This window comes from Anabrus simplex, chromosome 1 (assembly GCF_040414725.1).
Source record: "Anabrus simplex isolate iqAnaSimp1 chromosome 1, ASM4041472v1, whole genome shotgun sequence".
Taxonomy (NCBI): Eukaryota; Metazoa; Arthropoda; class Insecta; order Orthoptera; family Tettigoniidae; genus Anabrus; species Anabrus simplex.
Genome location: NC_090265.1, coordinates 1,163,039,935 through 1,163,065,250, shown reverse-complemented (window position 1 = coordinate 1,163,065,250; position 25,316 = coordinate 1,163,039,935). Strand labels below are relative to the sequence as shown.

The following is a 25,316-nucleotide window of genomic DNA, read 5'->3' as shown; positions in this document are numbered from 1 at the left end:
TTTATTATTACCTGTATATATTATTTGTAATCCACTACAGTATTGTGTAACACACTGTAACATTTGGAATGGTACTAGATCAGACGAGATGATGGTAGAATATTCTGTACATTATAACTATGTTGTTAAGCACTCTGGAATTTAAGAGAAAATGTTTCTAGAAGCCTGGCCAGGCACCTATTTAAGGAGGCAGTTGTGATTGTAGAGACGAGTTACTGTTTAGTTGGAGTTATAGCTTAACAGGAGTTTTACTGGTGAAGACGTGTTGTGGTTAGGCTGACATGCCAATGTAGGCAGTCGGCAGTCAACTGTTTCAAGGTTGCAACCTCCATGTGCTGTGACAGGCAATTGTTAAAATGGCAGTTTGTTGATGTGTTTATTTTGTTTGTGACACCAGTTGATTAGGTTATGTGTATGTTTATGTGAAGTTGAGGTGAAATAAATAAGTGTACCAATTGACCACATTTCGTGTGCGTCTTTGAGGATACATCATTGGCGACCGTGGGACAGGACGTAAGAATTTACGAGTGAATATGAGTATAGCGCGAAATCGATCAAAATGCAAGTTATACTAGAAAATATGTCAGTGAAACACCTCAAAGACGAACTAACCAAGACAAATCTCCCAACGAATGGGAAGAAGAAATCACTGCAGACGTGATTACAGGAAGATCTCGCTGAAAAAGGAGATCCCGGAAAATTTTTCATCGAAGTCGACGATGATACAGAAACATTGGTAGATGAGGTAAATATGACAAAAATGTGTTCTCAGTCAATGACCATCATGCAGGCACTCAATGACAAACTTTCAGACCAAGTTTTGAAAGGAAAAGACAAACTTTCAGACAAAATTTCAGCTAATACAGTTTTAACTGGACAAATAGCACAAATGTACACCCAGGTTTACAATGTAGAACAGGGCCTAGAAAAGAAAATTTCAATCGTAAATGACAAAATTTTATCACAAATTAGCTTTTTCTTCTAGTTGTTTAACGTCGCACCAACACACATAGGTCTTATGGCGACGATGGGACAGGAAAGGCCTGGGAATGGAAAGGAAGCGGCCATGGCCTTATTTGAGGTACAGCCCCGGCATTTGCCTGGTGTGAAAATGGGAAACCACGGAAAACCATCTTCAAGGCTGCCGACAGTGGGATTTGAACCCACTATCTCCCGGATGCGAGCTCACAGCTGCGTGCTTCTAACGGTGCAGCCAACTCGCCCGGTCACAAATAAGCAACGTCACCAATCGATTAACACAGCAGATATCAGACATCAGGTCAAAACTGGGACAGGTTGAACAGATCGATAGTAGGGTAAGCCAGCAGGAAGGGGATATCTCGAACCTCAAGGAGGAGGTGGAAATCCAGGTTTCCGGCATAAAACAACAGTTGAGGGGAGAATTTCTACCGTTGAAGGAAATTTTGAAAGCCGTATCTCTGCCGGCGAGGGAAAGTTTGGGAGCCGTATTTCTGCTGTTGAAGGAAGGTTAGAAAACCAATTTTTGACCATCAAGGGAGATGTGCAGAATATAAGGGAAAGCATCCTTCATGCAGTAAAAGATAGATTAACGCGAACAGGACATATCACCACACCTCTAACCCCCTCAAACCTAACCGGCAGTACAGGACACCTAGTCCCGAAGGCGATTATAGATAGCCTTCCGGAATTCCATGGGCGACTGAAAGAGAACCCGACTAGCTTCATCGAGGGATCGATCGGTATGTTAAGAAGGACTAATCTACCAGAGGACATCTTCGTGCAACTCATCACACCGTGATTACAGGAGCAAGCCGCTACTTGGTGGAATAACTTGAAGGGTTTAAATTTAAAGTGGACGGACTTCAAGAAAGAATTCCTCGATAGGTTTAATTCCGAAGGGGTGAAGAGTTCCGTGAAAAGGAAGCTATTGACTGAGGCACAACCGACTGGCATGAGAGCTAGTGCCTTCGTCCTACAGAAGTATCAACTCTTCGAGTGTCTGCACCCGGAAGGAAGCAAAAACGAGATCTTACCAGACATCACAGAACTACTCCATGATAAGATTCGACCCCCAGTGAAAGTATCACAACCGAGATCCTTTGATGATCTATGCAGAATCATCGCCCAGCTGGAGGAGGAACACAAGAGCAAAGCTCCGGAAGAGACCAGCGCAGTTAGGAAGTGCTACCAGTGTGGAAGAACGGGACACTTGAAGAACAAGTGCCCAGCTTTGATGTCGGAGAAAGCAGGTCCAGCCCATTCTGGATTAAGGGAAGATGGGACAGAGAACAGGAAGGTGCCTCAAGACCTGACAGACGAGCAACCCTTGTCAAGTACGAGAGGGATTGGTCAGATTGTGAGTAGAACAGGCCAACCCCACCCAGGTATCATCCTAAGGATCAGCAACGAGAATTTTTCAGCCATACTCGACAGCAAAGCAAGCCATTCATTCGTCAACAGGACTATCGCCAAACTACTACAGCCCATGAAGTCTCACCATCTTGGAAGGTTAGTGGGAACAGTGGACGGGCTAACCTATTCCATTCAAGCACAGACTAACCTAACCGCAAAATGCATGAGAATGCCTATCGTAATCGATGTTGCAGTGATTTAGAACCTGATACCTGACATCATATTAGGTCATGACTTTCTGGTGGAATACAAGGTGATCCCAGACTATGCAGCTCATGAAGTCTTTTTGGGAAAATACAGATGGCTGACGGTCACCTGGCACGATGGAAATCTCCGGACTTGCAAGGATACGGAATTCGACGTAGACCTGGGAGATATCCAGTTAACGCATATTCGACCGAGTAAAGAAGAGGAGCTGGGACACACCTTAAAGGACTTTCCAGAAGTCATCACCAATAAAATAGGACGGACTACCACTGTAACGCATACCATTGAATGCAGTGCTTCCCCACCCATCAAGCAACGTCCATAACCAATCAACCCGGATAAGCGCAACTTCGTCATCCAGAAGATTCAAGAGATGAAAGGACAAGGGTCTCATTGAACCCTGTACATCCTGTTGGGCTTCACCTATCGTCCTACCGAAGAAGAAGAATGGAAAGCATCGACTATGTGTGGACTTCCGCAGGTTGAACGAGAAGACTGTTAGTGATGCCTACCCCATGTCTCACTGAAACAAGTAAGTGGGCCTAGGGTTTTCAGCATGCTGAATCTCAACTCCGGATACTGGCAAGTGGAGGTCGAAGTAAGTTCTAGACCACTGACCGCCTTCATGACACCAAGAGGACTGTACCAATTTGCAGTAAAGTCTTTTGGATTGCAGAATGCTCCTGCCACCTTCATGCAACTGATGGATAAGGTATTATCAGGATAGGTAAGGGTTATTCTTCCCGAAGGCAGGTCCGAACCTCCGCAGAGGTGTTCCTGAGCCGGAGTTTACGTGCGGTAGGGTGGCCAGTTCCTTTCCGCTCCTCCATTCCCTTACCCCCCACCAACAGCGCGTGGCAACCCATCCAACTCCTGACCACGCCCAATGTTGCTTAACTTCGGAGATCTCATGGGATCCGGTGTTTCAACACGTCTATGGCCGTTGGCATTATCAGGATAACAATAAAAATTATTAAATTAATGCCGTATGGTCCACCCTTTTCGATACTATATTATGCAATATTATTGAATTACATTACTAAACTAGAGACTAGTTTCGGCCTTGGCTGGACATCTTCAGCCTTAATAATATACATCTAATAACTAGACAAATGTAAAAAACATACAACTGACATGATAACTAATGTACAAACACACAATTGACATTCAAATTTGGGATGAACTAAGTGTAAAATCTGAAAAATAAATCAGTCCCTAAATTCTTAGCATCTGGAGTATGCTCATCATCCAGATTCTTTCTTTATTGATATTCACAGAATTGTTAATTCATCACTGCTAATCATTACAATTTCAATTGCAAAATGGGAACTGGTAAATGTTGATTCTGAAGTCAGATCATCAATCACCAAGTCTACTTGAGTGGTGTTAGCAGTATGCAAGCCACTGGACGCCACTGTAAATAGCCACCAGCTGACGCAGAACTGCTAGATGGTGTTTACACATAGACCAATGTAAATAAAATGAAATGTTCCCATAGAGCTTGTTAAAAACATGCTGAAATGCTGTTAGACATTGTCAGGACGGCACATGAAGATATGATTAAAACTGACACATTCTTAATTTGTGGCTGATATAAATTCACAATTCATTGCGGTGTCCATGAAGTTAACCTGAATAAATGATAGATAAAATTAGATAAAATAATAATAATAATGTTATTTGTTTTACGCATCACTAACTACTCTTTTACAGTTTTCGGAGATGCTGAGGTGCCGGAATTTAGTCCCGCAGGAGTTCTTTTACGTGCCAGTAAATCTACCGACACGAGGCTGACCTATTTGAGGACCTTCAAATACCACCGGACTGAGCCAGGATCGAACCTACCGAGTTGGGGTCTGAGCCACTCAGCCCAGCAAATTAGATAAAATCAATGAATAGAAGGAGTGAGAGTGTTAGTCAAATGGCATAGGTTATATGAGACCTACCTCTCGCTGTGGCATGTGGTAAATGGTGTACTGTTGTGTGTCTCATATTAACGGTTGTGAGATTCAAACGAAAAGGAAGGGGCGTGGCAAGAAGAGAGAAGCACGGCAAGGGGAGAGGTCGGGGAAAGGAGAGGAGTGGAAGGGGGGGGAATTAAGGCGGGGCCGAAGGATGTGGGAAAAGAGATGGCTGCTGAGGAAAAGTGCTGTGAATATTATGAAAAACTGAATTATGACTTGTTGGTTTAATATTTCTAAAAATGGGAATTAGAAGGTCAAATGGGATATTTGGCTTTTCTGAAATGTCATTAAGATTATGATTTGGGTTAAAATATTGATCTGTATGTATGAAGCAGCTTTCAGTAATGTTAAGGAGGGATCCTTTGTTAAAGATTTTGAGAATTTCCATATCTTGTTTTATGTTTGTGAATTTGTGATTATAGTATTGTGTATGTTATCCTACAGCTGAAAATTTATTGTACTTCACGGCATCGATGTGTTCTGAGTACCTTATATTAAAATTCCTCCCAATCTCTCCAACGTAAGAAGAATTATAACTGTTGCAAATAATCCTGTATACTCCTGATTTGGAAAACTATTGAACTTGTTTACGGATGTGGCATTATGTAAGACTTGTGCATTCCTATTGTTGGTCTTGAAAACTATTTTTACATCATGCTTTTTGAAGATGTTGGTGACAATTTGGAGATTTGTATGCTAGGATACATGTTTACAATATCGAATGAGTGGAGAGAATGACCGGGTTGAATGTTAAAATTTTTTAATTTATCGATCAATTCTTTAGTGTTTTTGATGGATTTTTTTCGAAAAAAGGGACTGTTCCTTTTTAAAAATCTTTCAATGAATTGTGATGGACTCGGTCTATACTTAATGGTCGGGCGAACGGGGATGCCGGTTTTGTGTATCTTGGGGAGGGCTTTGACGGTGGGTAAACATGGGTTCATATTAATTTAGTTTTTCTTGATCTGTCAATAGATATGAAGTATTCTGGAGGGTCTGCTTAAGCTGATGTTGGATTCTCAGGGAAGGGTCCTTCTTTACTGTAGAGAATGAGCAATCTTTAAAAACTTGATTTGTTTTGCTTACATATTCATTTTTGTCCATTATGAAAAAAAATAAACAAAATAATTCCTCCCTTTCTATCTTTACGTTCAACGAAGAAATTTTCCATGTCACTAACATCTTTAAAAAGCATGATGTAAAAATAGTTTTCAAAACCAACAATAGGAATGCACAAGTCTTACATAATGCCACATCCACAAACAAGTTCAATAGTTTTCCACAATCAGGAGTATACAGGATTATCTGCAACAGATGTAATTCTTCTTACATCGGAGAGACCGGGAGGAATTTTAATATAAGGTACTCGCAATACGTCAATGCCCTGAAGTACAACTAATTTTCAGCTGTAGGACAACAAATGCATGACTATTCTCACAAATTCATGGACATAAAACAAGATATGGAAATTCTCAAAATCATCATCAAAGACCCCTCCATAACATTACTGAAAGCTGCTTCATACATATAGATAAATATTTTAACCCAAATCATAATCTTAATGACATTTCAGAAAAGCCAAATATCCCATTTGACCTTATATTTCCATTTTTAGAAACGTCAAACCAACAAGTCATAATTCAGTTTTTTCATAATGTGCCCATTGCATTTTCTGACGTGTTAAAAAATGGCGTCAAAGTGGAGGTATGGACCACACAGGCCAGAATTATATAAAGTGTACTATAATTTAAACATTCACAGGAAGCCAAGACCGAGTAAAGAGCGCACAATTTCAAAGGCTGTGAGTAGAGAACATAAAAATATCAAGTGGATTGTTTGAAAAAGAAACAAGTAAACGTTAATATATTATTACAACACTTACTAATCTGCCGAGATACTGGACGGACACGAATCATTTGAGTTGCATTAGAAAAGAATATATTGGCCAAGAAAAACGAAATACTCAGATATTACTCATTCTAAACGAAAAGATACGGCGTGATACACAGTATACAGCACAGACGAAAGGAAATGCAGAGTGAAATAGGGAATTAAATTCGTTCAGCAACTGGACAGACAAAGAGTGATATGACACGTCAAAATTTATTAAGAATAGAGATTGGAGGACAGAAAAATAACCAAGAATCATTATCAAGGAGCGAAATTAAGAGATTCTTAAGCCTTCAAGAACTGAATTATTATTTAAAATTATATATATAATAAATAAGGCAAAGATAAAATTGAACATACACTGAGCCCAGTGTCAAATATTTGGCAAAAGTCAGATCAATAAGCAAAATACAAGAGTACTGTACTGTACTGTACTAATGATATATTCAATTTTTAAGAAGCTCTAAAATTAACTTTTACTTGTTGGGATTATTTTATGTTAACACTAGCTGAAGATAGAAGATGATTATGACTTGCTAATTTCAAGGTGGACCGACCTGGAGGTGAATATGTAACCAGCCAGCCGACCAATCCTGATGAAGGAGAGGACTCCAGCTGACCCACAGATCCAGTCGGCCAAGGACTACAGATGTGGCGCTGAGAGTTACAAATTTGCCATACCCGCTGAATGACAGGCTAAGTTTGGCAAATAATGGTTCTTAATTAAATTAGATGTAGTAATCTCATAAAATTTATAGTAATTGTGAGGTATTTAAGATAACAAGTGACTCAGTGAAGTGCAATGTTTGAATTATATCTTACAAGATTAAGTTGTGATAAAATCGATATATCTCGAAGAAGTGATTATACATATGTTGAGTGTATTATGATAGCTAATGAAATTTTGATTATTTGCAAGAACGAGTGTAGATTTCACACAGCGGAATGAGAGTATTTACGTGTATTAGATTTCTTAAATGGGTTTAGAAGCCAAACATGCTAATTAAGCATAATGAAATGATATGGAGAGGGAGTATAGATTATATGAGTTATTCTTTGTTGATGTATGTCATGAGATGTATTACGGAATACTTGAAGTTAAATATTATTCTGTGAGATGAATTATTATCCAGTGAAGAGAATAGAGATGCAATGAAGTTTAATATATCGTAGGAATTGTGTTATGTATGAAGAGGTTATGTAGGTATGAAGGAAAATGTTTATGTTGATGTTTGTAATTGATTGAAATAAGCGATATATGGAAGGGAATTGAATTATATGAAGGAATTGAAATGAAATGTTAGGAAGATAGTTGCAGCAAAGACGTAATGAGGGATGTTGAATGTAAATATTCATATTACGGTTCAATTATGAGAAGCAAGTACATGGAATGAGTAATACTTCGAGGGAATATCGTAAGACAACGTAGGCATGGCAAACCCAGATGCGTATATCAGAGTAGATGGTTTCTGCTATATTAAAATTCGGCTGTGTTGTAAGGAAATATCCATAGCAAATATCATACAGAAGTAATACATGAATTGAAAGATGAAATATGTGAGTAGCTGTGTAGAATAACATAGACGCCAGAAATAATATTGAGCTATCATATTAAAATTGAGAGGAGTCACTTAAGCTTAACTTGTCAATTAAAATAAGGCTTTATGCAAAGTCAAACATGGAATAAAAGGATGAAATTATGGCTAATTATGAACTAGTAGAGTTAGTAATGAGGTTTAGATTATTTTTTATTTTTGAAAGATACTTGATTTTACAAATACGTAAACATAGTACGACTAGGATGGTAGGTGCCAAGATTATAAGTGGCAATAGGGATTAGTAACCTTAGCATGTCATTCAACGAAAACAATGGAGATGATGCGATATTCATAAAACAATTTAGATTCCGTGACTTGAAAGAAAACATTCAAAGAAGAATAAAGTGTTATATTAATCAGTGATATAATTGATTTCATTTTTTTTAAATTTGATTATTATTGAAATAATGTGATCGATTAATGTAATCTTTACATATGAAATGAAATTGTGAAACTAGATATTAGCTCATGTCAGGATTGAAATTCAATTTTTATTTAGCCAGCGCTGACGTAAATGAAATGCATGCATAGTGTTAATTTATTTTATGATTTATTGGACTAATATTTGAAAAAGTTACTTTTACTTTTCTTCTGAATTGAATTAGATTAATAAATTCCTTATCATAGATTCTTATATGTGTGAGTAAGTGATTTATAGATAATTGTCGTAGGATAACCTAGTCTTAAGTTGGTTTTTTGTGATTTCTCATGGTACATGCGTTGGTGAAACATGCGGTAGGATGGGGACGTTCATCCGGAACTGAATTATTTCGCACGCGGTCGAATTTCTCTTTGGAATTCAGGTTAAGCGGAGTTATTTGCATGAAGATTTACCCTGAGAGATTAACGAGCTGTCGGAGTATTTTTATTTGCATTGTACCTAGATGCACGATGGCGCAATAATATTCACAGCACTTTTCCTCAGTAAGCCATCTCTTTTCCCACATCCTTTGGCCCCGCCTTACTTCCCCCCTTCCCCTCCTTTTCTTTCCCCGACCTTTTCCCTTGCCACGCCTCTTTCTTCTTGCCCCACCCCTTCCTTTTCCTTTGAATCTCACAACCGTTAATATGAGGCACACGACAATACACCACGCACCACATGCCACAGTAAGAGGTAGGTCTCATATAACCTATGCTATTTAACTAACACGCTCTCTCTCTCTCTCTCTCTCTCTCTCTCCTTCTATTCATTAATTTTATCTATTATTTATTCAGGTTAACTTCATGGACACCGCAATAAATTGCAAATTTATATCAGCCACAAATTAAGAATGTGTCAGTTTTAATCATATCTTCATGTGCTCTCCTGACAATGTCCAACAGCTTTTCAGCATGTTTTTGACAAGCACCATGTGAACATTTTATTTACGTTGGTCTATGTGGAAACACCAGCTAGCAGTTCTGCTCAGCTGGTGGTTATTTACAGTGGCATCCAGTGGCTTTGCATACTGCGAACACCACTCAAGTAGACTTGGTGATTGATGATCTGACTACAGAATCTACATTTACCAGTTCCCATTTTGTAATTGAATTTGTAATGATTATCAGTGATAGCACTAACAATTCTATGAATATCAATAAAGAAAGAGTCTGGATGATGAGCATACTCCAGATGCTAACAATTTAGAGACTAATTTATTTTTCATATTTTATAGTTCATCGCAGATTTTAATATTAATTGTGTGTTTGTACATTAGTTTTCATTTCAATTGTGTGTTTTTACATTTATTTAATTATTAGATGCATATTATTAAGGCCGTAGATGTCCAGCCAAGGCTGAAACTAGTCACTAGTTTAGTAATATAATTCAATAATAATGCATAATATAGTATTGAAAATTTAATCATTATTATTGTGAGATCAATTCAATACGGATCAAAACCATGAAGTTTATATCCTATGACTATCAGGATATGGTGGAGATGTTTGCCAAGTATATCTCAACGACATTTTAATTAACAGCAAGAATTTTGAAGAACACCTTGTACATCTGAGGGAAGTACTGGAACGATTGAAGATTCATGGACTGACTTGCCAACTGGAGAAGTGCCCGTGTAGAATATCTTGGCCATGTCCTAACATCTGGGCTTAGAAAGACAACTAGAGAAGAATCGAGCTATCGAAGAAGCTGAACGCCCGCGGACCAAGCGACAAGTACGTCAGTTCCTTGGCTTGTGTGGATGGTATAGCAGCTTCGTGCCACATTTTGAAGAGAAGGCAATACAACTCGCTGATCTACTCCATAACAACCGCCCATTCCGATGGACCAGCTAGGAAGAGGCAGCATTCCAATGCTGCGATATGCAACGCTCCTGGTCTAGCCCATCCCGACCCTCAGCGGAAGATGTGCCTGTAGACGGATGCCAGCAACTCTGGCTTAGGGGCAGTGTTATTCCAGGAGAGGAGTGACGGCGGAAGGGACATCATGGAGTATGCCAGCAGAAAGCTATCTCCCACCGAACAACGCTACTGCACTGCTGAGAAGGAAACCTTAGCCATGGTGTGGGCCATGGGCAAATTCAGAGGCTACTTGGAGGGAAGGAAGTTCCACATGTACACCAATTATGCCACTCTCAAATGGTTGAAGTCGGTCCCTGGGTCAAAATCTAAATTAATGCGATAGGCTCTGTTAATCGCAGAATTTGATTTCGATGAGTGTCACATCCCAGGACTGACGAACATAGGAGCAGACAGCTTATCTAGGCACCCGGCAATGGAACCTGAAGCTAGGAGCATCACTGTCGAGAGGGCAGTTCCCACAAAAACACTAGAATGAGCCTAAGGAACCTGACCTTATGACCATCAAGAAGGAACTTGATCTGGGAGTAATCAAGCAGTAGCAAGAAGAAGGTAAGCCCTGTAGGACCATGACGCAGTGGATTAGGAGACAGAACACCGTTAGTCGACTCATCCCGAGGGAATTCAAGATGTGCTACAAGAACTTCTGGGTTGATGGAGGACTCGGCGAGTGACCTCTGCGACAGGCCTACAGTAGTGGTGATCCCCAGACAGCACAGGACGGACATCCTCAAGAAGTTCCATGACAGCACTGAAGCCGGACATCCAGGAGGTGAAGAGACGTATCAGTCTATCCGACGAAGATTCTTCTGGGTCAACATGCGGAAAGACATCCTGGACTATGTGGAGGGGTGCTGCGTCTGTGCCTGCACCAAGGCGAGCAAGAGAAGGCAGATTCCGGACAGCGAGGACGACGGCCGCAACTCCCTTAGGAGGTCATAGCCCTGGACTTGATGGGTCCTTACTCTAGAACATCACGGGGTAAAACAGGACTCATAGTAATCACCAACCTCTTCACAAGATGGATTGAGGCCGTTCTGATACCAGAAGCCACAACGGGATGAATCATCAGCCTTCTACAAGATGAAGTATTCAGCCGCTACGGTTATCCATGGTGCATTCTGTCGGATGATGGGAGTCAGTTCAGGTCAAGGAAGCGGCAGTAAATGATGACAGAAGCACTGGATCACCCCTATCTACTACCAAGGGCCAATGCAACGGAATGACGGAACCAGGAGCTGAAAAGGATACTATGGGTCCATCTGTTAGAGAAAGAACATAGACTGTGGGACCGTCAGATACCGCAGTCACTCTTTGCCCTGCGACGACGCATCAACCGTGTCACCGGCTATTCCCCATCGGAGCTGTTCCTTAGTCGACAGCTATACGGCACCGGGGATTGGGAGATCCGTCCACCACCCACTTCCGGTCAAGATGATGCAGCTGTTTCCCTAGCAGAGTGGCAGCAGCAGCAGCAGCAGCAGGACATCAAGGAAAAGCAAGCTTTGGCCGAGAAGAGATCCCTTATCCAGGCCAAGGCTCAAGATGTCGTCGAGACCCAGATCTTCCTACCAGCCCAACAAGTACTGCGACGTAACCACCCAGTCAGTAATAAGATTGGACGGTTTCACGCAGGTCTCGCAACTAAGCGGTTTGGTCCCATCAAGGCGGATAAGCAGCTGGGCCATGTGGTCTACTTACTAAAGACCAACCCTCCCGTCAAGGTCCACGCATCGGAGCTGCGGTGAGTGACCCATCCGCTGCGCATGGTTTATTAGCCCAGCCTGGTACTACCACGGGTCCACCTGGAGGAGAGGCTACTGATGACACAGCTCAGTCTGGTCATGAGGAGAATACATCGACTATCATCGAGGAAGAGGCTGGCGGCGAGTCAACCCTGACCCCTGACACGGCATGATCCAGTCAAGAGCAGGAGAGCACATCCGAGACTCCGCTTTAACTATTTAAGTAAGTGCTAAAAATTTATACTTACATATAAATTTTAACATTTATTTCATCTGTGTAATATAGTTCTGTTCTTTTTATAGTACTAGAAGAACAAATTTAATGATATACGGGAGGTTGGTTCCGCTCTGGTAAAACTTCAAGTCCAACAATACCAAGCACAAAATCATCTACCCTGATAGCTTCATACATAACTAAATCTTAATATGTTACATAATTTTAATAATAAATCAGTGCATCCTATAAAGGTTCTTAACATCAACATGATTTTAAATTTGACGGTAAGATAGATGGTGCTTAGAGGCAACAATAATACAAACAGTGGCAAACAACATTTTAACAGTGGCCATCTTGGCTAATAAACCCATCTAAGGTGATGATATGTATTTATAAGAGTGTAAAATGTAGGAAGAATATGAACTGTTCAAGAGTGTTTCAAAGTGTCCCATAAAGTGTTAAGTACTACATTATAACAGACAATATCAAGAAAAGAACAGTGTACATATACTGGATAAAGTTAATATTATATAAAGCAATGTTTAATGTAAATATGGTATGATGTTAGTTCTCTGGATTCGTGGAAGGTTGATTTCGATGTTGTAACGCTGATGAAGGGAGTTAAGGCTCCCGAAACATGTACGTATAAAACAAGGGAAAAATCAAATACTGTAAAATATTGACAGGGCGGATAAACAATCAGCCGTGCACATTATTGTTAGGAGTCAATACGGACCAATTATGGACCGATAATGGTCAAGTTTGTTTCATTTATAGTACTTCATGTTACTGCCACGTGCTTTCGGAGAAAAACATCAGTTTAACATGCTGTATTAAATGTGTGAATAGAGCCATGTAACATCATATAAATTCACAAAGGATACGTGTAATCCATTCCAAATTCCCGTGTGAAGAATGGGTACATATGCTAGTATGAAATATAAATATTCAATCACAGCCAGCATCCCCCCTTTTATTACTCTTGCCCACTTCTAAGGGTGTGTGTGTGTGCACGTGCGCGTGACATTAATCTGATTCTGAACAATAATATAATAATGGTTCTGTATGGCTGGCCTGAAGCAGCTCTTGTAAGGCAGACCCTCAGATGAATATCCAAACCAAGGGAATTAATCATCAAGATTAAAATCGCCGACCTGGCGGGAATTACGGTAAACCCAGGGCCCTCTGACTCAAAGGCCACAACACTAACCATTCAGCCAAGGAGCTGGACATTCTGGACAATCAGTCACTTAAACATAAAAACAAATTCAATTAAATATTATTACATGTCATCATGTAATTATCCAAAGCCAGAGAGGAGTGCACGGATGGGATGTTTAACCACTTAATAATTTTCTGTGTCATGTCTCATGACTAAACGTAGTTTGGATGAATTGAAAAATGAAAATGAAAATCCACAGCCTGTTTCCAGTCATTTGACCGGGTCAGGGATGGAATGAATGAAGCCCCTATCTAGCGGTGAGGCTAGGAATTGTGCCGGCTGCCAAAGCCTGTCGCACTCCTCTGGGGCGATAATTAATGAATGACAGATGAAATTATATTGGAGAGTGTTGCTGGAATGAAATATGACAGGGAAAACTGGAGTACCCGGAGAAAAACCTGTCCCACCTCCGCTTTGTTCAGCACAAATCTCACATGGAGTGACCGGGATTTGAACCACGGAACCCAGCTGTGAGAGACCGGCGCGCTGCCGCCTGAGTCACGGAGGCTCTAGTTTCGATGAATTACAGCAGTAAAATATGCACTGAAACAGACTTATCAGCACTTTACTATAATTGCTGATATCGTGCCTAAATCAAGTAAAGCAGTAATACTTGCTCATGTTCTAGATTCTGATTACTTCTTTCAAGCAACTGAGAATTATTGGATGGTGGTGCTGAGTGGCAAGTTGAAACAATGCTGAGCTAGTGTTCAGAGTTTACTCCCTTAAGCATCTGTTTCCGCTCTATAAACTGTTGGGAAATACTTCCTCTTCTGCCCTTCAGACAACTGACCATCTCTGCTTAGTTAATTAGATATACTGATGACACTGTTATCTTACGAAATAAAATTCAGCACTTAGTGAAGCGAGTGAATCAAGCAGCATGACAAAGATGAATTTAAAATTTAATTGATCAAAAGCAAAATTTATGGTCTTCAGTTGATAGCAACACCTGGATGCCAGCCTGTATATCAACAGTCAAGAAGCCCACATGCCACACACTGCACTATCCACCAAAACAATAACACGCATTTTCCCATACATGACAGATGCCACCCACCATCATCTGAGGGTCTGCCTTCTTGAGCTGTTACATCCCTTATTACCTATATCCTGAAAAAGAATAGAGATAGCAAGTACAACATTTATTAAAATGAAATCAGAGTTTTTTAATAAAAGAAAGAATGCTTAACCTTCTAATTACTACACCCATGTACCTGTACATTTGCTACTGCATGTGTCATATGGCCTATGAACATACTGACATGTTTTGAAAATTTTCATCTCAGTTGCTAAGCTCATGCATATATGATCACTTCTACAATACAACATCAGGTGACATCTGTCTTTCTGCTTTTGAATTATGCCCCGAGTTGATGTTATTCGTCAGTACAGACTGAATAATATTTTTGTATCTCTATGGCTGCGCCTTTGACAAATGTCAAGTATCATGTTTTGGAAACAATAATGGTGGAATCAAGTCTTTCACTGAATAAAAATAATGTATTACAAGATATTATTAGTGCAGAGTCAGATAACAATGAAAATGGCAGCAATAGCCTATATTACAGAAAAACAACAGGCATGACACCTGCCAACATTGCCTTTGCTATTTGGGATGGCCCTGGAGCACAAGCAACTGATGATCGAAAGCACGGGAACTGGTGGACCAGCTTAACAGTATGAGTATTCCCGACAACACCTAAAGATAACTAGTGAACAGAAGAAGGTCTGATATGATTTGCAGGTAACTCAGCATAATTCCAGAAAGGTGACCAAGTGCGGCTGTATCAACCCACACTGACAAAGGGAAAGTCATCTTGGGAAGGTCCCTACACTATTATCACCTGGATTAACAATGTAATCTACAGGATTCAGCAGTCTCCCCGAGAGAAAATGATGGTCATCCACCTAGACCAGCTTCCACATCATCATGGAGCTACACCGGACAAACAGCTTTAAGGAGGGAGCAATGTTACATTCAAGGCTGAGTGTGGGGGCTCTGGGAAAATGCCAGCTCCAACAATGTGGACAGGGTCAGCAGTGATCAAAACAATAGCATCAGTGAATTACTGAAGCCCACAGTAAGAAAGCTCCTACAAAAAGCTTGAAGCTGGAGCTGGGAATCTTCTATGGATCTTTATAGAGAGCGCAAGTCTGCCAGTCTCCAGCAAGCCGGTCTTCAGTGCATCAATTGCGCGTGAGCAAAATTAAGCAGTAAGAGATGGTCACGAGTCCATGATTAATCATTCATCACGAGTGAGGCTTTGTAGAGTTTAGAGAAGCTTGCTAGCTGTGAACTGTTCTGAAACAACACTGCACTGTGAGCAACCCTGAGGAGACAGGCGTTCGATGAGCTGGCATTGTTGTGTGCGTTCGTGTGTATTATGATTGTGAGTAGAAACTATGTTGAGCGAAAAATTAAAATGCGAGTGAACTTGTAATTAACTGTAAAGTCGTTCAATAAATTGAGTGGGTGGTAAAACGCGCTACCTTTCTATGTATTTGTTTTAGTTTCAGGGAGCCTGATAACCTGTTGTCACAACAACAGTAACAACTACAATAACAACAATGGTGTATGGCCTCTAGACAGGCCTGGTGCAGGTATTTTGAGTTGATGGCAACGAGTGACCTGCATGCCTGTGAGGATGGTGTCCTGCCTAGGATGAAATCTAATACTGAAAACGGCATAAACATCCAGTCCCCGAGCCAGAGGAATTAACCGTTGAAAGTCAACATCCCTGACCTGGCCGGGAATAGACTCTCGGATCCCCTGGACCAATGGCCAGCATGCTAATGAGTTAGCCATGGAGCTGGACAAGGAAGGATTTAATCACAGTACTACAGGCTACTTACAAATGATTATTTAAACTATAATTTAGCAGTATAGAATCCAAGTACAGTACATTGTATATTAAATTCTAGTATCCTCTAGCTCTAATAGAAGTGAAGCATTATAACAGAAATGACAGATCCATGCATTGTATTGCGAATGGTGACACTTCCACTCAAAGTCACACTACCCTCCTCCTGTGTTTCATTACTATGCTACATTACCTTGTGGCTACTATTGCTCTAAAAACATTTCTGAATCAAAATAGACTAAACCCAATTAGTTCATATTACCAATGTTTTACTATATTTCAACAATGTTCTGTCTCTTTTATTGGATTTTATATTTCTTTCTTATTCCTGTTTCTAAAAGATGCATTCCATCTCAATTCTGCCTTCTCCAGAATAACAATATTGGCTCTGCTCTTCCTTTGTTCAATATATTTTTATAACAGTGAAAAAATGCATAATCTAACTAACCAACAGGAATTCCACAGAGATCTGCTTGCAGTTGCATGATGTAATTGTTAGAAGTCATTCCCCCGTCTACAAGAAGTCTTGTTAATGGAATGCCACAGTCTTTGTTCATAGCCTCTAGGATATCTCGAGTTTGGAAACAAACAGCTTCCATAGCAGCTTTCACAATTGCTCCCTTTGATGTTTCTTCTGTCAGACCACAGATTACGCTGTAAATATTGAAACAGTCGTAATTTAAAAACTTAGAATAAATTGTTACATAATACTTATTTGTAGTAATTCACCATAAAATCTTTGTTACATGCCATATATTAGTTACTCTGAATCATTCATACCTCCTCTTTTAGAATCCACTGAATTGTACAGTCAATCCAATTCATGTTAACTGAAATTATCCCCTTGCTAAATGATGTAGCAAATTTAAGCCTTGTATTTTTACACCGAAATATTATCAGATTATTCTTTTTGTTCTTCTTCTACCACTTGTCCCACATCTGTGGGGTCGTGGGCGCAAACTGCGTTGCACAGGTGGATTTGGCCATGTTTTACGCCTGGATGCCCTTCCTGATGCCAACCCTATATGGAGGGATGTAATCACTATTGTGTGTTTATGAGGTGTGGTGTGTTGTCTGAATATGAAGAGGAAAGTGTTGGGACAAACACAAACACCCAGTCCCCAAGCCAAAAGAATTAATCAGACACGATTAAAATCCCCGGCCCGGCCGGGAATCGAACCCGGGACCCTCTGAACCGAAGGCCTCAACGCTGACCATTCAGCCACTGCGTCAGACAAAATATTATTGCACTATGATACAGTTTTTTCTTATTTATCTCTGAATCCCCTTTTTTGAAAACCCCTCCTATGAGCTACCTGTACTGGTTAGTGTATAACAACTATGAGTGGTAGTATTAAATGTATAGTGATCGAATAGAGAAAACAAAATACAAATCTTCTAAGTAAGATTTCTTAATAAGGGGTAGGTTAAGGTACCCTCAATGACAACGTTCTTAGCTCGTAGATTGATGATCTAGTTCAAGGTGCATTAACAAAAAATAATATTTTATCATCACTTCAATGACATAAAAGGAAGGAAAACAGTTTCAATCTCTTGAAGGATGAGGAAAACTGACCACAGTTACAAACTAAAACCCTGCACTTACCACATTAGGGTTGAAATTAGTTTCAGCAACCTTCATTACTGTCTTTCAGTGTTATATACTGGACACTAACATAAGTTTATGCCATATATTAATAGTTATGGAGGAAAACATTTTTTGGCTGAATGGTCAGCATAGCGACTTTCAGTTCAGTGGGTCCCGGATTTGATTTTTGAGCAGGTCAGATATTTAGTTGTAACTGATTAATTCCTCTGGTTCGAGGACTGGGTGCTTGTCTTAATATACACCTCTTCATTTACACACAACACACCACACTGCTAACCATAAATACATTGTTCCACATAGGGTTGGCATCAGAATAGGCATATGACTGAAAAATTAGGCCTATCCTCTGGTGTGACATAGATAGCACCTGTGACCTCATTAGGGTATGGAAAAAGCAGTGGAGAAAGAGAATTAAAGAAATTATTATTTTCCCTTTTGATACAAAATATCCCCTAAATAATTGCAAAGTTACAGTATTCAATAACTTTCCCATTAAAGTCAAAGATAACCAGGCTAACTCGCTATTAATGACTGATCTGGGTAACCATTTTGGAAGCAAGCAAGTTAAATAATTGAAGATTTCACTGCCTGACAGTAATGAAGTGCACGATGAAGAGGAATTTACACTTACCTACGAGCATCTTTGCGCCAATATGGTGCATAGAGACCAGAGAATGCTGGGACAAAACAAACATCACTTTCGGCAGTCATTTCTTTCACCATACTTTCTGAATCTTTCACATTCTTTATTAATCCAAGATTATCCCTCAACCATTTAAATGCCACACCAGCAATGGCAACCGACCCTTCAAGAGCATAAATAGTTGGTGCATCCTTGCCTAGGCGATAACCCACAGTCGTCAATAGACCATGGGAAGATTGCACAATCTGAAAATATTATTACAACTATTCTCAAGCATTTGTATCAATCAAGAGAACTTCCAAAGTTTAAAAAGTAAACCAACAATTAGAATGAAGCAAGAGTGTGTGTCTATTTTTCTTTGCAATGGATTATCTCAATAATAATAATAATAATAATAATAATAATAATAATAATAATAATAATAATAATAATAACAACAACAACAACAACAACTACTACTACTACTGTACCGGGAGGTAAACCTCAACCCCGCACATTTAAAAGAAGCGTGATACTGGGCTGTTATACCATAACGTTTGGCGTGTCAGGTTATTATTATTATTATTATTATTATTATTATTATTATTATTATTATTATTATTATTATAGGTTTTTCCATGGCTTAGAGAGGAAAAGAAGTGCAAGGGCTGAATGTGTAGATAAAGCAAAACAGAAAGTTCAATAAATCTAGTTAAAACTTGGAAAAGTTTATATTTTCTTTCTCTTTTCAGGTGATTGACAATTTAACATTGAATAACAATAAATAAACCATATAACAATAGAGCTACAGGATCAGGCAACAATATTTAACAACAGCTTCATAACATTGCATAACTTAATACCTAAGGAAGAGCTCAGTTCTGGATACATTACACCAAATCACCTCAGAGGCACTCCTGCTTAATTTCCCTATCTTATCCTTTCCCATCCTCTTTTAACTTTCAATCCTTTTAATCTTCTCTTATCTACTAATCCTCTTCCTTTATTAACTTATCCTATCTTTTCACCTCTCCTCTCAAAAAACAAAAACAAAAAAAACCACCACCATCCTTTCCGAATTGAACTCTATACTAGTATACTACAGTGCCACCTGCATTTTGGGTCTTTGCGTTCATATTTAAACCTCATGCCTTGCGCTGCCTTGGACTACCTCAATTACGACCTGAATTCTTATCTTCAAGAAGTAGCGCACTATGCATATACGTTTTTCATTTGTTTCCGGTATTGTGCTTTTTACCATAGTATATGCAGGCTGGCTCACTTAACTGTTCACCTCTTCTCGTAAACATTTTGAGACCCAGTGCCGTACTTTGCGTGTGTTGTGCTACTATTCAGAAGATTGCGCCTTACTTCATATAAGTGACTGACCTCCTACTTCTTCTAGATTTTACGATTTAAAATCGCACAGTGCCAATCCCCATTATCTTATATTGCTTCTTCAACTGTTTTTGTGAAAGACTAATTCTTTCATTTCTTATTTACCTATGCAATGTTTTTGCATTTTATTCGGCTGATGATGACCCAGATAGGGGTCGAAACAGGTACCGCTTCCGCTTATAATTAAAGAGGAATCTAACACTACATTTCTTATTTACTTGTGTTGAATAAGTTGAACTACATTATTTGTTATTTCAATTTCATTGTTGGAGAAAATGTGTATCGAAGGCAGGACGCTATGTAGAAAAGTGATCTCTATATGTGTATTTTTTTGGTTGATGCAATAAATTTTTAAAAAATAATTCCTGTTTGTATTTGATCTGCCCTCATACTTCAAAAAATCCCTGTAATACCAGCACATTCCTACTAGATTTTCTGAATTCAAAGTCAGTTATTAGATAGTCTAAGCAGTGAACAGTAATGATGGGCCAATGATACCCGTGTTCGAGCGGGATCGAGCCAACCCAATACGAGCCGAGGTTCGAGCCTGTTCAGAGCAAGCTCGAGCAGTCACGTGACCAAAGGCAAAGTCTGACTCTGGCTACAGGGCAAACGTGCAGATAAGCAAGTAACATATGAAGTGTGAAGTGAAGCACCGTTCACGTAGGTGTATGTATGATGATGATAACGAAGGTGCGTGCTGTCATATATTACTACATTCAGTCACTGAAGTATATCTTATGGGGAATAAAGATTGCCCATAAAATTAGTAGGCTTAGATTATGATAATATGCTATGAAAAGGACAAAGCATGTATCCATAATATTCCCCATGTATTACCAGAAGTATTTCCTCCCAAGGCAGTACTTGTGTATCTTGTAACCGCACGTTTGACGCAAAATTGTGAATATGGTAATATTATTCTTACAATGTCATGCTTTGGGCGGCTAAGACAGCTGTATAATAACGCGGCAGGTGAGGTTCTGCTTCTGTCCTCAATGTTAGGGTGTTTGAATCCACTCCTTGGGAGAGAATTACCCTTTTTGCTCGAATAGAAGAATTTGAGCAAGAAAGAATTGACATCTCATCAATAGCGTACACAAATAGATTTATAAATGTTATTATGGAGCAATGTTACTGTCTAATCGCGTGATATATATACGAAAATCAAAACTGACTCGAGATTTCAAGATGTATCCTTTACCAAACTTCAGGTCAATTGGACCAGTAGTTTTCGAGCCCATCGGCAACAAACAAAACAAACACCATCTCATGGTGTTAAAAATCCTGACCCTGGCGGGAATCGAACCCGGGACCCCTGTGACCAAAGGCCAACACGTTAACCATTTAGCCATGGAGCCAAGCGAGAAATGTGTCAACAGCTGAAGACAAAATATCATACATTTTTAGTCTTATAACCTTTCAAATATGTAACTATTCTGACATATGTAATAGTTTCCTTTTTCTGCATTTATTATACGGCCCAAGCAACACATTTTAGCAGACAATTGGTTTATTCTGATGGAGACAAATCACTCAGTGCTTCACGAAACTTGTTAACTTCATCCTCATCATCACTCTCACAAGCTAATTCTTGTCCTAATTCCTCCAAAAGCCAAATCTACTTTCACATCACTCGTTCATTTACGAGCCTAACAGAAACTATGTTGCGTGCAAAAGTATTCCTGGTGAACAGTCTACTCCATACTTGGCCCTTCCCTTTTTAAGACCTGTTAAGAATATAATCTTCTATCTCTTTCTCACTACCTTCCCTTACCGTAATATCATTATCTCTTAACACATCCATACACATCTTCTTGCTGACTCAGCCAGTTCTACTTTCTACAGTAGAGTCTCGATTATCCGACGTAAACGGGACCTGGAGTACGTCGGATCACCGAAAATGTCGGATAATACAGAATAACTTTGAACTGAAACAAACAGGAAGGCTAAAATAATGGCATGCTTTACGGTGCTCTATTTTTACCAATTCAATTGTACAGTACATGCAGTATTAAATGAAAACATTCCAGATGTCTTACGAAAAGATACTTTTCTCCACAGATATTAAGCTACCTAACACCGTACCGTTTTTGCCACCGATCACGCCACCCAGCACTGGCAGGAAAATTAGGGTCCCCTTCATTAAACTCCTTCGGGAAATACTGTACACAGCCTTTTCCTGCAAAATGGTGCCAGATATAGGCAGGCCCTTTTCCCGGTGTTGAGATACCAAAGAAATAGTGCTTCACTTAATTTTTCGTACTGAAGTGTTTTCATTGTTTTTCTCTGCTCTTTTCAATTCCTCTGTTTTTTCCAGTCTGCCACTGTAACACGTCCAACACCATAATCTGAAGCCACATTTTGAAGAATTTCCCCTTTGTCCAGTCTCTTTAATGCACTCAATTTGCGTTCTATAGAAACAGTCACTTTCTTCCATTTACTCGCCATACTCACAGAGGATATGAAAACTATAACATCCGCACCCAACCAATACTACAATGACTGAAGACTCACTGCACCTGTCCTTGAGAAAAACCCACTCCTACCGCCAGCGTTCAGGCCAGTGCTTGTCCCATGGTCGCACCCTCCACAGCGGATGTGCCTGAATTTAGTCTCCACCAAAAGTTGAAATTAAGTCTAACAGTGTCGGATAACACGGAATGTCGGATAAGCGAAGGTCGGATGAGCGAGACTCTACTGTATCTGATTTACTGATGTAGGTCTTTCGTTCTTAATGTCAACCAACTTTGCCAGGATTCTGAATTGCAACTCATAAAAGGAGCACTGTAGTCATTTCTTGAATATGAAGTGTGAATCCATAGGCTTGTCAACAAGGAATTTATCACTTAGTTCTAGGAGGTGACAAAGTGCAGTGACGTGGGTCTGCTCGGAGGAGCAGTCACTCATGTTTGCTCGGCTCCTCCTGTGTAGGACCGAACATAAACACTGCTTCACTTATCGCCTCCCACTACCCCTAATCAGTCATCTCCCTCATCAGAAATGTTATAGTTATTTCTTTGGTGAATTGTGATGTCTCATTTTTAAAACTTGGTATTTGTTGAATTCCGTTTTGAATAGTTGTGATGTGTCTCTCATACTGTGATGTTTTCAGTACTGTTATTGAATAATGTGTGTTTCTGTTCTATTCCAAACAAGTAGTACTTAAAGTGGCTTATTAAAACATCTGTATTTGACCTATTCTTTCATGTATGCCCGGACATACTGGGTGGTATAGCTGCCCATATTTTTCCCAAACATATGCAACCAACTAGAAATTAGTCCTATCTTGCGCAACACATTACATCAATTTTATGGGCAGTTAGTCCGATACAGACTTCCCCGCAGAGTGCAAAAACGGTACAAGAGGAAGTAAGTGAGGCCCATCTCAAAAACATTGTACCATTTAATTTAGAGTGGAGTCCAATACTCCAGTCATTTTTACGAAATGTTACTGTACTGTAAAAACCATAGCCACTCCTTTAGCTGTTGGCAGAGAATTCTGCACCTAATTGGTTGAAGAGGCCACTTTCTTTTGACTGAAAAGGGTGGTCACAGTATCATAGAAAATGAGATAGGTTAGGGCCAATTACAGACATGTCAATTCACCGCCAACACATCAAAATTGATAGAAATGCATTTTTCAGATATTTTATCATCTATGGCATGCAAATGCTGTACAGCACATGTGATAGCTTACGCCATGTAATTACTACCGCTACAGTGTTCAATAACGTCATAAAACTGGACAATGAGGCTGTAACACATCAGTAACTTTATGATGCGAGAACTTTTGTTCTCCGCATGAATACAGAGTTGTAAGAGCTAGATGTTCAAATAGGAAGTAGCTGCCCAGAATCAGGCATGTTAGATGTACCTAGATAAGCTACAGGGAGCAGTGAGGGTTCGAAGCATTACTGAATCAAACTTTTTCTAATTTTCATTTTGTACTCTTCTAGGCATCCTTTCAAAGACTTTTCTGAAGTCTCAGATATTCTTCTAAGGAAGTTATAATAAACAGGCATAATAATTATCACCACGTAAGTACCGACTATGGACAAATTCATTGTGAATACCACCTGAAACATAATGCTGGACTCATTTAACCAAGTCATAGGTACATACTCTAGTCGTAGGGAATGGCTGCAACTATCTGGGCTTAAGAGAGACATGATTCTTTAGCACGCTGTGGTGTTTGCAGCAAGGTAATCCTGTCTGCACATTTTGAGTTTGGAACTTGTAATATACAAGATCGGCCCCAACTTGGCAGGTTCGATCCTGGCTCAGTCTGGTGGTATTTGAAGGTGCTCAAATACGTCAGCCTCGTGTCGGTAGATTATTGGCACGTAAAGGAACTCCTGCGGGACAAAATGCCGGCACCTCGGCGTCTCCGAAAACCAAAACAGTAGCTAATGGGACGTAAAACAAATAACATTATTATTATGAATATACAAGATCAGTTTCAAAGCGATAGCGTAGATTATTCCATTGGTACAGAGATACGAGATCTACTATTCGTCGCCTGGAGTGGCTACATGGTACTAATCACAGCCAGCATGTAATTTTTCCAACGGATCCAGACTTCGAATCTAACTATGAGGTTTTCATTTTTATTTTTATACTCTTAAGGCATTCGTAGTTAGGTTTAACTTATTAAGGTTTAACTTCTGTAAGTCTCAAAAGTCACTTTTCACCTTTAGTAAAAAAGCATACATCAGAAAGGAATAATAACATGCGACTTTTATATGGCAAACGTCAACAACGAATGAAGTGCACTGTTCTTTTGTCAGCATTATGACACACCCATTCAACCAAACAACTGTGCACGTTTAACTCGAAGAAGGAGTGGACTTCATACGGAGGGCACATAAAACAGCACATAGTAATCTTTACAGCAAAGTGCAGGCACATTCCACCACATACACTGCAGCAAGCAAGAATGACTCACCTCTAACATACTCAGATATGCATTAATGAAGGAGGTGGTCATTTTGAACATTTCCTTCATTAATTAAATGGCCATGTATAAGCCCATTGCACCTCTGTCAGTAATAGTTTATTTTACTGCAAATCGCTCTTTTAAGAGCTACTTAGAAATGAACATAACAGAGTACCTGCAACATGAGAACTGATCGTGATTTAGATTTGTCTTCAACAACGCGACTCACAAGAACATTTAACAACGAAATAAAAAATCATCCTACATTGGACTTGAACCTCCGACAAATGAGCACCGTTTGCCTCCTCTAACTTCAAACATGCTCGGCTATCATGAGCTGTCGTTTGCG

The 25,316-nt window shown here is 39.7% G+C and overlaps 1 protein-coding gene across 1 annotated transcript in view; it reads right to left on the bottom strand.

The window, feature by feature from the left end:
• The window catches only part of LOC136877113 (glycerol kinase 3), a 179,206-nt gene that overhangs the window by 66,790 nt on the left and 87,100 nt on the right, over positions 1-25,316 (bottom strand). The window contains exons 7-8 of the mRNA XM_067150933.2: positions 18,640-18,896; positions 16,848-17,053 (exon numbers count right to left, since the gene is read on the bottom strand). Of these exons, the coding sequence (XP_067007034.1) occupies positions 16,848-17,053; positions 18,640-18,896 (463 nt within the window). The remainder of the gene's footprint in view (positions 1-16,847; positions 17,054-18,639; positions 18,897-25,316) is intronic.